This window comes from Cheilinus undulatus, linkage group 15, assembly GCF_018320785.1.
Source record: "Cheilinus undulatus linkage group 15, ASM1832078v1, whole genome shotgun sequence".
Taxonomy (NCBI): Eukaryota; Metazoa; Chordata; class Actinopteri; order Labriformes; family Labridae; genus Cheilinus; species Cheilinus undulatus.
The window spans coordinates 1,393,251-1,411,599 of record NC_054879.1 but is presented as its reverse complement, the minus strand read 5'-3'; the positions used below and the strand labels follow the sequence as shown (position 1 = coordinate 1,411,599).

General features: G+C 41.0%; 1 protein-coding gene across 1 annotated transcript in view; it reads right to left on the bottom strand.

Moving 5' to 3' along the window:
• Positions 1-18,349, bottom strand: part of itgav (integrin, alpha V) — a 95,421-nt gene that overhangs the window by 49,066 nt on the left and 28,006 nt on the right. The window contains exons 3-5 of the mRNA XM_041807313.1: positions 5,064-5,155; positions 817-931; positions 605-666 (exon numbers count right to left, since the gene is read on the bottom strand). Coding sequence (XP_041663247.1) covers positions 605-666; positions 817-931; positions 5,064-5,155 — 269 coding nt within the window. The remainder of the gene's footprint in view (positions 1-604; positions 667-816; positions 932-5,063; positions 5,156-18,349) is intronic.

Genomic DNA, 18,349 nt, shown 5'->3' with positions numbered 1-18,349 from the left:
GCTGACGGGAGTGAGGTGAACATCTGGATCTCTAGAACCACGCTAACGTAAACACAGGCCCTGCCATATAAACAGCATTCTAGGAGGGAGGATCGGCTCCATCATCACCACGGTCACACAGGAAGTGACACTTCTTCCAACTTATCAGCTGACTGCAGTGAGTCTAGCTAAACTCTATAGGGCTGGTTAGGTGGATCTGTCATTCTAGGACATTTCACAGCTTCTAAAAGTGGAGCAGAAGTAGTTTTGTACCACATCACTGGGTGGAAATGCAGAAAAAGTCGACATTTCCCCTTCACACTATCTGATTAAAGTTCAGACACAAGAAGGTCCAGCTGAAGCTTCTGTTGTGTTCTGAATTTAAGACATAATATTGAAGATTATGTGGGATGGAAATCATTCATACACTTCCTGTTCACTTTATTAGGTACAGGAGATTCACTGTTCAACAAAACGAAATCTAATCTGCCAATCACATGGCAGCATTTAGGCACGTAGACATGGTGAAGACGAAATGTTGGCGCTCAAATGGGTCAAAAGAATGGGGAGAAGTTTGGTGTATTTATCATGCTGTTGGTCAGTCAGGAGATGTAAAGATATTCACCTTCAAGAAATCAGCGCTGAACCCGGCCTGGCAGAAACCCTGACCCTCAGGAGACATGGCGTCTGGACAGGAAGACAAACACAGAGACATGCAGGGAAATGTTTGAGAAATCATACATTAAATTCACGATATTTCCCACCCTGTGCATATAACATGTCCATGAAAAAAGAGGAAATAAAGGAATAAAAGAAGATACAATATAAAGAACTGACTGGATCTGCAGGGCGAGTACTCAACCACGGTGTCTCCTTTCTTCATGAAACATGTCCCCACAGGCTCTCTCTCCAACAAACCATGTGTGGACCACTGATACAGAGGAGCACACGCCTGAAAAACACAGAAAAATCAGGTTTCATTTAGTTCAACTTTGAGTTAATGAAAAGAAACTAACCCCCCTGAAAACCCTGAACAGTGATTGGCCGTTTGCCTAGTCCTGGGGTCGGGAACCCATGGCTCCGGGGCCACACACGGCTCTTTTGCCCCTCCCAAGTGGCTCTCTGCAGCTGTGCCAAATTTGGAATAAAGGAAAAAACGTTTCACATTAGACGAATATTTTTTGTAATGCTATTTCGAGATAGTTTTGTATATTTTATAGGGCTGTCAAAATCAACGCGTTAATGCAGATTAATCCATCATCATGATTAATCTGATTAAAAATTTTAACGCAATTAACCCATCTACAGCGCAGAACGACTCAAAATCCCTGAAACCTCTTTGTCCAAGTAGAGTTATCATTGAGCATGCCGCCGCGCATGCGCAAATGATCCGGTAGTGACCAACCAACTCAATATGGAAGACGCTCAGCTAAAGTCTGTTTGCTTATGCAAATTGAAACGCAATTAATATAGATTAAAAATGAATATTTAATCATGATTAATTGAAATTAATCCACAGCAACCCTGTGATGAATCTGATTAAACATTTTAATCATTTGACAGCACTAACATTTTATCCAAAAAATGTAGCTCTTTCATTCTCTTCTAACTTTATTTTCACAAATAGGCCTATTTCATCAACTTAAATATGCATCATATCGTGCCTCTATGGCGGAAAGCATATCGGCGATTTCCTGTCTTGGGAACAAAGGTCTTGTCACAAATAACACCTAAAGCAGGAGTTTTTTGAGCTCATTACATGAGTTAAGTTTTGAATTTCTGAAATCTGGTTTAGAAGCAAGAGGGAATGTCGGAATGTGAAAACGACGATCAACTTTGATACGTTTCATACTAAGCTGGTGCGTCTGTCGGACTAAAGTAGTGTCAGCGGAGAATGTGAACAGTGATAACATTAATAACAGCGTGAAAAACTAAGACAAGTTAACACTAACAGCATCAGTCAGGTAAAGAAAGAAAGAAAGGAGGCCAAGGGATTAATAGAGGGCTGTCTGAGCAAAATAAACAGGTAAGCTCACGTTTTATTGTTATTTTTTACTCTGCTGCTGTGAAGTCGATATTATCATTCAGAAGATTGATACATTTGATGATTATATAAATACCTTTGCTGTTCAATGAATGCAAGGTTGTGTACAAGTGTGCATTCATGCTGTAAAAGATGAGACTGTTGATGTTAAAGCTGAAAATGTCACGTGTGTTAATGTGGCGCTGTCCACGGTGCTGACATCTGTCACTCACAGAGAGGGCGGAAGGCTGTAAACAGCTGATTCTACTCTCATGGATATTTGGAGTGATTATCGTGATTGCTCTGGTTTGTCCTTCTGACTGTGTTGTTGATGAAGTCTGTGAACCAGTGATCGTGGATACTATTGTTTATTGATCATGCCAAAACCTGTCTTTCCTACTGCACACCTGTATGTGACGTAGACAGACAGGAAGCAGCATAGAGGGAGGAGATGAAGAGGAGACGGTTTCATCTGTAGGTGACCAGTAGGCTACTACAATATCCTGCATTAACTCTGTCTGACAGCAGGTGTAAGGAGTGTGTTTTGATGAATAAAGAAGTAATGATACTGATTATATCAGTATCATATCAGTACACGCTTCATTATTCAAGCCCAATGTTGCCAACTCCTCAGTAAAGAAAGTAGCTATTGGCTGTCCTAAAAGTCACCAGAAGTCGCTAAATGATGTCATCGCCTAATTTGCATAATCATGGGTATGCATTTAATTGTAATGGACGCTGTAGGAGAGAGGGAAAACGTCACGAGAGAGACTAAAAGTGAGTAAAAAGATCTTTAAGATGTATAGAACTCCAAATGAACTTGCTCCTGTCAATTCTTGTTTTTATAACATCACAATTCCAACCCTCCTCCTTTATTTGGGCTTGTGACTGGCAAAAAATGACTCGAGAGATACTCCGGCAGGGTAATTTTAATTTTTAGTTAATTATTCTATTAATCATTCTATTTTTTCTTAAAAGTTTAGCTTTCTTACTTTTGGTTTAGTTTTAAGCCTTATGGTCCACTTACAAGCCAACATCAAATTCCAGTGAAACCTTAACATTTTTAACCATAACATTTAAAAATATTTTTTGTATAAAGTCTTCATTAACAACTTTAAATCAACCAATAGAGGCCACAGAAGAAATTGTTAAGGCCCCTTTACAAAGCGATTAATTTGCAGTCTGACATGGGGGTGTGAGCATCTCCTGCTCCGACTGCAGCTGAGACCATAGACTGTAGAGGCAGAGACAGACTGCTGCGAGGACTGTGCTGCCTGTGAGTGCATTGGGACGGGGAGGGGGCGATGGAGAGGAGCAACAACGATACATGCTTTAACGTCGGAGTCTCCAAAAGTCTCCAGTAACACCAGAGAAAGTCGCAAGATTTGTCGCTAGTCCCTTTTTTGAAAAAGAGTCGCTAGAGGGGTCTGAAAACTCGCTAAATATGCAACAAAGTCGCTAAGTTGGCAACACCGTTCAAGCCTTGCTCAGGTGAAAACATAAAACATAAAATGTGTATTTATCAGTAATACAGTGAAAATGAGAGGAAACGTGAACATTTATTTCGCAAGTCAATGTACGGTGTGCGCCCCTAAATTTTCTGCTTGTGCCCCTAAAATTTTAAGTTAGGGGCCACTGTGCTCCTAGTAAAAAACGTCAGTCTGGAGCCCTGCACTAGACCAAAAATTATGATTAAAATTCAAAGTAAGAATAAAATAACTACTAAGTGGAATGTCATCAGTGTCAGAAAACACATCAATGGATGGCCACATACCTTTGCTAAGTCACTTATGTGGATAGACAAAAACTTAACCCTGATTTATGCTTCTGCGTTGTGTCCACGGGGGGTGCGGTTTCAGAGGGGTCATGTCTGAGAGGCTGTGTTGCTCTCCGCTGAACTGGACGACGTCTGTTTTGAATGAAAGAGTGGATGCTTGGGTGTGTGGTTAAAAGCAGTAGTCAATATTACATGTTGTTTGCACATAAGCACAAACCAGAGGTTGCGCTCAACTTTTTTGTTGTCCGTCACTCCTTTAAAATCCCGCTGAATCCATCCTGACAGAAAGCTTCATACTGTGCGTCACAGCGCTGAGACAAGTTGGAGGGATGTAGAACAACTTTTTAATTCAGTCTCTGTTATGACTGCGAGTAGGTTACAAACATATGCCTTGATCTGTTTTTTTCCATGACTGATATCATGGAAACTACGGTGTTAAAGTGAGGTTTCAGAGAGAGAGAGAGAGAGGAGGGTTGGGTGGGGGTGAGCGAGCGAGAGAGGATAAAGCAACAGGCACTGATCTGAATCATCATTCAGCCATTTCTTTGTTATATTTCCATGATTGAAATCCACATGATAAAAGAGCAAACTTTGGTGTTTAAAGTGATGTCTCAGTGGAGAGCAAGCGAGGTGGAAGCAGCGGGAACTGTTTTCAATCATCAGTCACCTTGGACACATACGAAATTGCGCATAAAACCTAACCTGTTAAGAAGGAAACGGGAAATAAATGACAATTTCAGCATCAGTGTGCAGACATGATGATGAACATGAAACAGACTCATTGTGTAAAGACCTCTGCATGTCGACCTGTGTACTGAAACACTTGCAGGCTACAGCAGCCTCTCTGTGCGCTGTCAGCACGGAGACCGACGTTGAGAAAAAGCAACTGCTGGAAATGACGTTTTGAGCGAACCAATCACAGCCCTTGCGGTCCGCATAGACGCGTAGTTAGAATTTTTTGGAGGTGCGCTTCAGGCTACAGCACAAGGGTCCGCATCGACGCAGAGGGCTACGCGCAGCTATGCCGACGCAATGCAGAGGCATAAATCAGGCTTTAGGCTAATTGACTGCATCACCTTCATTGGAAGGTTCAAATGACCGACTGCAACCGTTTTCACCAAACTGCGTTGGTTTTTCCAACCTTAACATACTAAAATGAGCCGTATAACCTTCAGACAAGGGAAGTATACAGAATATTAAAACTACACAGGAGATAAATGTGGTCGATGTACCTCACATGATCAGATAGATGGTTTAAAACAGTATAAAGCGTGTTTTACTCACCAAGATGTGCTCTCCATCTGATCGTACTGATGCTCCGAACCACTGCTTGGACTTAAACTCCATCTTAACTCCACTTGGGTTCGTCCGGTCATCTGGGGACAGACAAAGAGAGAGAGATTGATTATTTATTCTTTAAAATGACCAACCGTGTTTCTGTTTAGAGGTTTAGGGATTGATCATCCATAGCCTGTAGTGATGGAAAACAAGGAAAAATGCCAGTTAAGGTGCCAATTCAATCTAAGCTAAATATGAGGGAGAAAAGCTGTTAAAGAGGCACCGCTAGTCTCTTAGCTGGTGACTAACTGGCCCGCAGTCATTCTGATCAGCATGTAGAAATACTAAGCCACAGTTAGAGAGGACGGATAGGCTGCTGTTAGAGGAGGTAGAGAGTTCTGGTATCAGGTCATCACTGAAGACGGATCGTTGATGCAGAGGGTGGCCGCATGGACTAAAGTGACGTCACTTGGTATCTCAATAAACAAACACTGCGTTTATGCAACATGGCAACATGGAAAAAGCTCAATCTTCACATTTTAAGTAGTGTCGAAGGGAAATGATCACCCTGATCTGAATTCAGAAAGGACTTATTATTGCATTTTTTTATGACAAGCTGTCTTTTCTCCTCTGTCTTCTGAATAAATAACATGAGGGAACCAATTAAAGAGAATCACCCATTCATCGAGGAGAAGCTGCATTATCAGGGTATATCTCCAGATTCTTATGAGTCTTATTACAGGATAAAACAGGATCTTAAGTCAGAGATAAGCCCTGAGCTCACAGATGAACATCAATAATCATTCAAACACACATTTAGCCTCCTGAATAAACACCATAAACTGTTTTTGTCCTCTGTCTCTCAGCCTGCAGAGAGCTGGCTGTAAAAACCCGAGCATGAAAAACCACCAAGCTCTGAGATAAAAGTAGTGGTTTATTTAATACAAATTACACAAATACAGAAGATAGAAGTTTAATACTTCGGCCGGTGTCAGGAGTTATTTGTGGAGCAGACTGAGGAAATGTTGGGGATTTCCCTGTCACATTGGGAAGGTCTGCAGACGTTGGCGAGGACAATCTGAGACATAGAGGGAAGATTTAACTGTGAGAATGACTGATTTTAAAGTTACTTTACTTTTTCCACTATTAATGGCTCTGGTGTCCTACCAAGGTTGCCAGTTTTCCAAAACTCCGGTCCGTTTTGATATCCCAACATCTCTAAAGTGCTTCATTGTGGAATAAACACAGAGTTTCAACCCTAGCAGTTTTAATAAAGGTCACAATGTGGACCAACTATGGTGCCAAGTGTTCGAACCAGCGTCCAACCAGCTGAACAACACCGTAACCATGGTGACAGACTCTGTGTTTACCACAGAGGGCTCTAAATCTCAGCCAAGATGTCCATTAGTGCTGACAGTGACTGACTAAGGTTGTGCGAAATCAGACGGGACTGAGTCACCGTGTTACGCCTGCGATCATCCGTCTGTGGGCGGGGTCAGATTAAAGGTGTCTGGAAACAGGTAATCTAGTGTTTAATGACAGCAGAGCTCTGTTGCAGAATTACACTTACATAAAGTTGGCAGCATCAGCCTGCTCAGAGACAAGGCTGTGTTATTAAACAATCTCTACAGTATAGGAGGAGCAGAGGAATCTACATGAGATGTGTTTGGCCTGTTTACCATGCTAATATTAGCCAAGTCCTTACAGCTACAGAGGAGACCATAGAGACTGATAACCCTGTGGTCAGACTGCATGTTACAGGCATGATTATATCCCAGTACAGCAGTTGTAGGGTTAAGGACCCCTCAGCCATTAAAAATCAATGGTTTTATTAGGGATGCACCATATTATTGCCATTATATCAGTATCAGCAGATATTATCTTGAAAAGTGAATTATTGGCTTTGGTAAAATGTTTTGCAGCTATTTAAAACTGACACCTTCACCGTGAATACTGGCTGTGTAGGACTGAGGTTGTGGAGTTTTAGGCTGTACCTGCAGACCTACGTCAGCTGAAGTCTTCCTTCATCCTCATGATTTAACCTTTAGAGGACTGATGTTTTAGGTCTGAGCTAGAGCTGCACAGTTAATCCAACACTCGCCATGTCAGGCTGTGCAATTACTTAAAAAAGGCTGCAATTATTTTTGTACAAGTAGTACTGTAAAGGTTTCTATTAGGTTTACTGTAGTGACACGACTGACATTTGTAGAAGTTAGGGATGTCCCGATCAGATTTTTTTCACTTCAGATACGATACCGATATTTCAGCCTTGAGTATCGGCCGATACCGATATCAGCATGAATCAAACATACTTTTATTACTTATTTTGTAGTATGGAATGTTAGAAAAGGCTTGATCAAGTGATATTACTCAGAGAACAAGTCAGCAACAGTAGGTACGAGAAAAACTGACCCATTTATTATTAACCAATGGGTTACATACATTTTGACCTTAAACATAAGCACATTCTACAATTAAATAGAATAAATCAAAAATAAATTAGACAAGCTTGTCTATACTGTGTTTCTTTCTGTGAGCATGAATGTGTGGGGACAGGGTGGGAAAAGCAGAAATGCTTATCTTCTTAAAAAAGAATCTCCACATCATGCTCGGACTGCAGAAAGTAGAGATGGAGGAGTAGGAAGGATTCTGTTAGGAATTTAGTTAACTGACTGATTATTATTTGTTTTCTGCTCTTGTTATTAGAGTGAGGTGTTTATTGGGAAATTGGAGCTGTGGACTCTTAACTTTGAGCAGTTGGACAGTAGACAATATTGTGTTTTTTTTCCCCTGCCCTCAGTTGTTCCCACCATATACTGGCAGTAAAAAATAACTGAGGTGAACTTCATTTGTTATTTTGCACTTTAAAAGTATGATTTGTTTTTATTGGATTTATTGAGGTCATTTTTCAGGCTTGTCTAATTTATTTTTGATGTATTCTATTCAATTGTAGAATAAGGTCAAAATTTATGTAACCCATCGGTTAAAAATAGGCTCGAGGTTCAATCAAGCGTTTAAACCTGACATCACTCACCACCACTGATGGGCAGTAACGCGTTAGAAGTAACGTGTTACTGTAATCCGATTACTTTTTTCAAGAAACGAGTAAAGTAAGGGATTACAATTTCAAAAATAGTAATTAGATTACTGTTACTTTCCTGCAAGCAGGCTGCGTTACTGTGTTCCTAAACCGTAATTTCGTTTTGTGAGACTGTCTCGTGAGTCGCGTGACAATGACGTATGAGTGGTGCGGCGTCAGTGGTAAACAACAGAAACGTGTGGTGATCAACAAAAGACAACATGGAGCACAGGAGAGAGCAGGACCACGCAGCGTTTAATGCTTGGAAGTACAGACATTACTTTGAGTTTGACTTGGTAAAAGATGACTAAAACATTAGCGTACGTTGTACACTCTGCATGGGAAGAAAACTTTTATCTACAGCGAAAAATTCCACCTTAAATCTGAGCAAAGCACCTAGCAAGCTGGCATAGGAATGTGAAACTCACTGAAAAACCCCCGGAGACCCCCACTGACATGAACACTGCGGCTACCACATCCAATTCCGAGGGCCCGTCTCCTGCTAAACAGGTGAAAATAGACTTAAGGACTTAGTGCCGCTGATAAGAAGAAGCTTGTCGCTGGCTATATTGTCAAAGACATGTTGCCCATTTCCACTGTAGACTCTGAATCATTCTGATGCATCGTAGAAAAAATACTGACCAAAAGCGGTGTCAAGCTGCCGCAGAGAAAGTCATTTGCAGCATACCTTGGGAGAGAATACGACATAATGGACGCTAATTTGAAGGCTGCACTCAAAGATGTAAACTTGTTTCCACCACTGCTGACATCTGGACGGTAAATAATAAAAGTTTTATGGGTGCAACAGTTCACTGGATTAATCCCACTTTACAGTGCAACAAGGCCGCTCTAGCATGTAAGAGAATTAGAGGCAGGCATTGCTTTATAGCGTACTCAGGTTGTGCATCATGTTTTTGAAAAGTAACTAAGTAAAGTAATTAGTAAAGTAACTAATTACTTTTCAAAATAAGTAATTAGTAAAGTAACTGGATTACTTTCTTGGAGAAGTAATCACTAATAAGTAACTAATTACTATTTCCAAGTAGCTTGGCCAACACTGCTCACCACTGACAGGGGCTCGTCATCGATCTTTTCTGTTATAGCTAATGCCTTTTTGCTGTCCCGTGGGAGTTTATCACGCTTTCCAAATGTTTCGGACAGCGTCAGTTGTTTGAAGGAGCCAGAGCCTTGTTGTTTCTTCGTGGTCTTGTGAAAATTATTTGTGATGCTTCTTCAAATGCCCGATGAGGTTGGTTGTATTAAACTTCCCTGGTTCTTTGCCACTGCGGGGAACTTGTGCATGACAAGTTTTGCACTCAGCTGCAACGTCTTTATCTGACTTTAACAAAAAATACTGCGACACGGCCGGCATCACTCCTACTCCTTGCTATTGTGTTAGTGGTTTGCACCGGTTAGCACTCAAGCACGCTGTTGTTGTGATCATGTGGGCTCTGCATACTGGATCCTGCGGCGCTGCTGGATAGAAGTGCTGGAGCGGAGTCTGGAATGGACTGCTTGTATCGGAGTGCTTAAATCAGAGATTTTAGATGTAATCCGATATAATCCGATAGTAGTTTTTTTGCTGATATCGTACCGCTATCCAATATCAATATCGGATCGGGACACCTCTAGTAGAAGTACTTTCTAATGCTGTCTAATACTTGTATGTTATGAGTTGATAAATAGACATGTCTAAACTCTCATCAGTCTCTGTATTTTCACTGATAACCAAGCAGGCAGACTCATCATACCATTTATAGATTATACCATAAACACAACTGTAATATTGTCCAATATAACTGCACATTATTACTAAATCCCACTAGTCTGAACTCCATCTATATGATGGATATCAGTTTCAGGTAAAATGGATTGGTAATTTGTATTAGGGATGTACAGATGCATGACAATTGGCTGATACCCGCCCTTTTGACAAATATCAGCAAATCACATGTGCATAAATGTTAGCAGCTGATGTTTTTATCTGTTGTGTTGTTTTCAGTTTAATGAAGACATTTAGAAACCAAACAGTGGATTCAGAAAAATGATATATTAGAGGTGCACACGATAGAATTTGTGCCTATATCCAATATGGCAAAATTTACGAATTCATTTTATCTGATACTCATACCAATTAACCTTGCAAAGCAGATATATGATATGCCCGTTTCCGTGTGTCTCACTGGCGAATCCATCTTGCAAAGCTCCCATCTGAACAGTCTGGACCAGGTTAGAAAGTGACAGGACCAATCAGCAACGAGGGGGCAGTACTTTCAGGTGCAGAGGAGTCGTGACGTAAGCAAGCAGCAACAAGAGACCAGTGCAGTTATGGCAGAGGAGATTAGCGTGGATGCTGCTAAAGCACCAGTTTTATCAGAACTTGATGACATTTCTTCTTTAAAAGAAGAACAAAGAACAGCAGTGAGTTGTTTTTTTTTCAAAAACCACAAAAGTCGAGTACTGACATGTCTACAGTCGCCATGGTTCACGTTATGAAGTTCTCTATAGTTCTAGTTCTCTGTAGTTCTCGGTAGGGCATGTCACATGTTTTGTTGCTCTGATTGGCCCGTAAAGATGTGACAGACAGAACATTCATCCAATCACCCTCTGAGTTTTTTTCCAAAGGCCCTGCCCTTTCCCAGTCGCTGTCTATAAGAGGTTTACCAGATGGATGTGTGAAACACATCCATCTGGTGTGTCAGGTTACATATCAATACTTCAAGCCTAAAACCCTAAAATGTACAAATATTAGGTCTCTGAGTCGCATCTTTTCTGCAGAGAAGAGGGAAACGTGATCCGGTAGGAGGCTAATCTGATAATAAAGGCCCAGCATTATCACTGACAGACAGACAGACAGAGGGCTGAGTCACACACAAACACAGGCTGAAGTATTCCCGTTAATTCTGCTCGATGGTCCTGTAAAGCTTTGGCCTGAAATCCTGTAGGTCAGATCAACAACAAAGGCCTCTATTGAGGGGAAAACACACACACAAAGACACACAAACACACACACTTTTACATAAGTAGGCCACTCACAAACAACCCAACAGACAGAAACAACCAGAGAGAGCAGAATTGATCCTCTCACAGAAATACTTTGATTCTTCTTTTTGACGTTGTTTCACTGAAGAAAATAATCAATATAAACAGTAAACAGTGGATATAAAATATTAATATATGAAACCAAAAATAAAAACAGGCATGAAGATAGTAAAGCTTCTGGATTGGTACCGATATCAGTATGCTGATAAATTAATTGGTAAAATGAATAACCTTCATATACTGATACAGATGTGCTGGATATAGGCTGAAATTTACAGCTGATATTTGAGGCCAGCATAGGCCAATATTAACAGCCACTATAGGCCGATATTTACAGCCAATACAGGCCCATATTTACAGCCACTATAGGCCGATGTTTACAGCCAATATAGGCCCATATTTACAGCCACTATAGGCCGATATTTACAGCCAATATAGGCCCATATTTACAGCCACTATAGGCCCATATTTACAGCCACTATAGGCCCATATTTACAGCCACTATAGGCCGATGTTTACAGCCACTATAGGACCATATTTACAGCCACTATAGGCCGATGTTTACAGCCACTATAGGCCCATATTTACAGACACTATAGGCCAATATTTACAGCCAATATAAGCCCATATTTACAGCCACTATAGGCCGGTGTTTACAGCCACTATAGGACCATATTTACAGCCACTATAGGCCGATGTTTACAGCCACTACAGGCCCATATTTACAGCCACTATAGGCCCATATTTACAGACACTATAGGCCAATGTTTACAGCCACTATAGACTGATATTTACAGCCACTATAGGCTGACATTTACAGCCACTAGAGGCCCATATTTACAGCCACTATAGGCTGATATTTACAGCCACTATTGGCTGATATTTACAGCCACTATAGGCTAATATTTACAGCCACTATAGGCCAATATTAACAGCCACTATAGGCCCATATTTATAGCCACTATAGGCCCATATTTACAGCCACTATAGGCCCATATTTACAGCCACTGTAGGCTGATGTTTACAGCCACTATAGGCCCATATTTGCAGCCACTATATGCTGATATTCACAGCCACTATAGGCTGATATTTACAGCCACTATAGGCCTATATTTACAGCCACTATAGGTTAATATTTACAGCCACTATAGGCCCATATTTACAGCCACTGTAGGCCAATGTTTACAGCCACTATAGGCTGATATTTACAGCCACTATAGGCCGATATTTACAGCCACTATAGGCTGATATTTACAGCCACTATAGGCCAATATTTACAGCCACTATAGGCTGATATTTACAGCCACTATAGGCTGATATTTACAGCCAATATAGGCCCATATTTACAGCCACTATAGGCTGAAATTCACAGCCACTATAGGCTGACATTTACAGCCACTATAGGCTGATATTCACAGCCACTATAGGCTGATATTCACAGCCACTATAGGCTGATATTCACAGCCACTATAGGCTGATATTTACAGCCACTATAGGCTGATATTCACAGCCACTATAGGCTGATATTTACAGCCACTATAGGCTGATATTGACAGCCACTATAGGCCAATTTTTACAGCCACTATAGGCCAATATTTACAGCCAATATAGGCTAATATTTACAGCCACTATAGGCCAATATTTACAGCCACTATAGGCTAATATTTACAGCCACTATAGGCCAATATTTACAGCCACAATAGGCTAATATTTACAGCCACTATAGGCCCATATTAACAGCCACTATAGGCCCATATTTACAGCCACTATAGGCCAATATTTACAGCCACTATAGGCTCATATTTACAGCCACTATAGGCCAATATTTACAGCCACTATTGGCCGATATTTACAGCCACTATAGGCCAATATTTACAGCCACTATAGGCCCATATTTACAGCCACTATAGGCCAATGTTTACAGCCACTATAGACTAATATTTACAGCCACTATAGGCCGATATTCACAGCCACTATAGGCTGATATTTACAGCCACTATTGGCTGATATTTACAGCCACTATAGGCTAATATTTACAGCCACTATTGGCTGATATTTACAGCCACTATTGGCCCATATTTACAGACACTATAGGCCAATATTAACAGCCACTATAGGCTGATATTTACAGCCACTATTGGCTGATATTTACAGCCACTATAGGCTAATATTTACAGCCACTATAGGCCAATATTAACAGCCACTATAGGCCCATATTTACAGCCACTATAGGCCCATATTTACAGCCACTATAGGCCCATATTTACAGCCACTGTAGGCTGATGTTTACAGCCACTATAGGCCCATATTAACAGACACTATATGCTGATATTCACAGCAACTGTAGGCTGATATTTACAGCCACTATAGGCCCATATTTACAGCCACTATAGGTTAATATTTACAGCCACTATAGGCCCATATTTACAGCCACTGTAGGCCAATGTTTACAGCCACTATAGGCCCATGTTTACAGCCACTATAGGCTGATATTTACAGCCACTATAGGCTGATATTTACAGCCACTATAGGCCGACATTTACAGCCACTATAGGCTGATATTTACAGCCACTATAGGCCGATATTTACAGCCACTATAGGCCGATATTTACAGCCACTATAGGCTGATATTTACAGCCACTATAGGCCGATATTTACAGCCACTATAGGCCCATATTTACAGCTACTATAGGCCAATGTTTACAGCCACTATAGACTGATATTCACAGCCACTATAGGCCCATATTTACAGCCACTATAGGCTGATATTTACTGCCACTATTGGCTGATATTTACAGCCACTATAGGCTAATATTTACAGCCACTATAGGCCCATATTAACAGCCACTATAGGCCCATATTTACAGCCACTATAGGCCCATATTTACAGCCACTATAGGCCAATATTTACAGCCACTGTAGGCTGATGTTTACAGCCACTATAGGCCCATATTAACAGACACTATATGCTGATATTCACAGCAACTATAGGCCCATATTTACAGCCACTATAGGCCCATATTTACAGCCACTATAGGTTAATATTTACAGCCACTATAGGCCCATATTTACAGCCACTGTAGGCCCATGTTTACAGCCACTATAGGCTGATATTTACAGCCACTATAGGCTGATATTTACAGCCACCATAGGCCGACATTTACAGCCACTATAGGCCGATATTTACAGCCACTATAGGCCGATATTTACAGCCACTATAGGCCGATGTTTACAGCCACTATAGGCTGATATTTACAGCCACTATAGGCCGATATTTACAGCCACTATAGGCCCATATTTACAGCCACTATAGGCTGATATTTACAGCCACTATAGGCCCATATTTACTGCCACTATAGGCCCATATTTACAGCCACTATAGGCTGATATTTACAGCCACTATAGGCCGATATTTACGGCCACTATAGGCTGATATTTACAGCCACTATAGGCTGATATTCACAGCAACTATAGGCTGATATTTACAGCCACTATAGGCTGATATTTACAGCCAGTATAGGCTGATATATACAGCCACTATAGGCTGATATTCACAGCCACTATAGGCTGATATTCACAGCCACTATAGGCTGATATTCACAGCCACTATAGGCCGATATTCACAGCCACTATAGGCTGATATTCACAGCCACTATAGGCTGATATTCACAGCCACTATAGGCTGATGTTTACAGCCACTATAGGCTGATATTCACAGCCACTATAGGCTGATATTTACAGCAACTATAGGCTGATATTTACAGCCACTATAGGCTGATATTTACAGCCAATATAGGCCCATATTTACAGCCACTATAGGCCCATATTTACAGCCACTATAGGCTGATATTCACAGCCACTATAGGCCCGTATTTACAGCCACTATAGGCCCATATTTACAGCCACTATAGGCTGATATTCACAGCCACTGTAGGCCAATATTTACAGCCACTATAGGCTGATATTTACAGCCACTATAGGCTGAAATTCACAGCCACTATAGGCTAATATTTACAGCCACTATAGGCTGATATTCACAGCCACCATAGGCTGATATTTACAGCCACTATATGCCAATATTTACAGCCACTATAGGCTGATATTTACAGCCACTATAGGCTGATATTTACAGCCACTATAGGCTGATATTCAAAGCCACTATAGGCTGATATTCACAGCCACTATAGGCTGATATTCACAGCCACTATAGGCTGATATTTACAGCCACTATAGGCTGATATTTACAGCCACTATAGGCTGATATTTACAGCCACTATAGGCTGATATTTACAGCCACTATAGGCTGATATTCACAGCCACTGTAGGCTGATATTCACAGCCACTATAGGCCAATATTTACAGCCACTATAGGCCAATATTTACAGCAACTATAGGCTGATATTTACAGCCACTATAGGCTGATATTCACAGCCACTATAGGTTGATATTTACAGCCACTATAGGCCCATATTTACAGCCACTATAGGCCGATGTTTACAGCCACTATAGGACCATATTTACAGCCACTATAGGCCGATGTTTACAGCCACTATAGGCCCATATTTACAGACACTATAGGCCAATATTTACAGCCAATATAAGCCCATATTTACAGCCACTATAGGCCGGTGTTTACAGCCACTATAGGACCATATTTACAGCCACTATAGGCCGATGTTTACAGCCACTACAGGCCCATATTTACAGCCACTAGAGGCCCATATTTACAGACACTATAGGCCAATGTTTACAGCCACTATAGACTGATATTTACAGCCACTATAGGCTGACATTTACAGCCACTAGAGGCCCATATTTACAGCCACTATAGGCTGATATTTACAGCCACTATTGGCTGATATTTACAGCCACTATAGTCTAATATTTACAGCCAATATAGGCCAATATTAACAGCCACTATAGGCCCATATTTATAGCCACTATAGGCCCATATTTACAGCCACTATAGGCCCATATTTACAGCCACTGTAGGCTGATGTTTACAGCCACTATAGGCCCATATTTGCAGCCACTATATGCTGATATTCACAGCCACTATAGGCTGATATTTACAGCCACTATAGGCCTATATTTACAGCCACTATAGGCTGATATTTACAGCCACTATAGGCCCATATTGACAGCTACTATAGGCCAATGTTTACAGCCACTATAGGCTGATATTTACAGCCACTATAGGCCGATATTTACAGCCACTATAGGCTGATATTTACAGCCACTATAGGCCAATATTTACAGCCACTATAGGCTGATATTTACAGCCACTATAGGCTGATATTTACAGCCACTATAGGCTGATATTTACAGCCAATATAGGCCCATATTTACAGCCACTATAGGCTGACATTTACAGCCACTATAGGCTGATATTCACAGCCACTATAGGCTGATATTCACAGCCACTATAGGCTGATATTCACAGCCACTATAGGCTGATATTTACAGCCACTATAGGCTGATATTCACAGCCACTATAGGCTGATATTTACAGCCACTATAGGCTGATATTGACAGCCACTATAGGCCAATTTTTACAGCCACTATAGGCCAATATTTACAGCCAATATAGGCTAATATTTACAGCCACTATAGGCCAATATTTACAGCCAATATAGGCTAATATTTACAGCCACTATAGGCCAATATTTACAGCCACTATAGGCTAATATTTACAGCCACTATAGGCCAATATTTACAGCCACAATAGGCTAATATTTACAGCCACTATAGGCCAATATTTACAGCCACTATAGTCAAATATTTACAGCCACTATAGGCCAATTTTTACAGCCACTATAGGCCAATATTTACAGCCAATATAGGCTAATATTTACAGCCACTATAGGCCCATATTGACAGCTACTATAGGCCAATGTTTACAGCCCCTATAGACTGATATTTACAGCCACTATAGGCCGATATTTACAGCCACTATAGGCTGATATTTACAGCCACTATAGGCCGATATTTACAGCCACTATAGGCCCATATTGACAGCTACTATAGGCGCATCTTTACAGCCACTATTGGCGCATATTTACAGCCACTATAGGCCAATATTTAACAGCCACTATAGGCTGATATTTACAGCCACTATTGGCTGATATTTACAGCCACTATAGGCTAATATTTACAGCCACTATAGGCCAATATTAACAGCCACTATAGGCCCATATTTACAGCCACTATAGGCCCATATTTACAGCCACTATAGGCCCATATTTACAGCAACTCTAGGCAGATGTTTACAGCCACTATATGCCCATATTTACAGACACTATATGCAGATATTGACAGCAACTATAGGCTGATATTTACAGCCACTATAGGCCGATATTTACAGCCACTATAGGCTGATATTTACAGCCACTATAGGCCGATATTTACAGCCACTATAGGCCCATATTGACAGCTACTATAGGCCAATGTTTACAGCCCCTATAGACTGATATTTACAGCCACTATAGGCCGATATTCACAGCCACTATAGGCCCATATTTACAGCCACTATAGGCTGATATTTACTGCCACTATTGGCTGATATTTACAGCCACTATAGGCTAATATTTACAGCCACTATAGGCTGATATTTACAGCCACTATAGGCCGATATTTACAGCCACTATAGGCCCATATTGACAGCTACTATAGGCCAATGTTTACAGCCACTATAGGCCGATATTCACAGCCACTATAGGCCCATATTTACAGCCACTATAGGCTGATATTTACTGCCACTATTGGCTGATATTTACAGCCACTATAGGCTAATATTTACAGCCACTATGGGCCCATATTAACAGCCACTGTAGGCCCATATTTACAGCCACTATAGGCCCATATTTACAGCCACTATAGGCCAATATTTACAGCCACTGTAGGCTGATGTTTACAGCCACTATAGGCCCATATTAACAGACACTATATGCTGATATTCACAGCAACTATAGGCCCATATTTACAGCCACTATAGGCCCATATTTACAGCCACTATAGGTTAATATTTACAGCCACTATAGGCCCATATTTACAGCCACTGTAGGCCCATGTTTACAGCCACTATAGGCTGATATTTACAGCCACAATAGGCTGATATTTACAGCCACTATAGGCCGACATTTACAGCCACTATAGGCCGATATTTACAGCC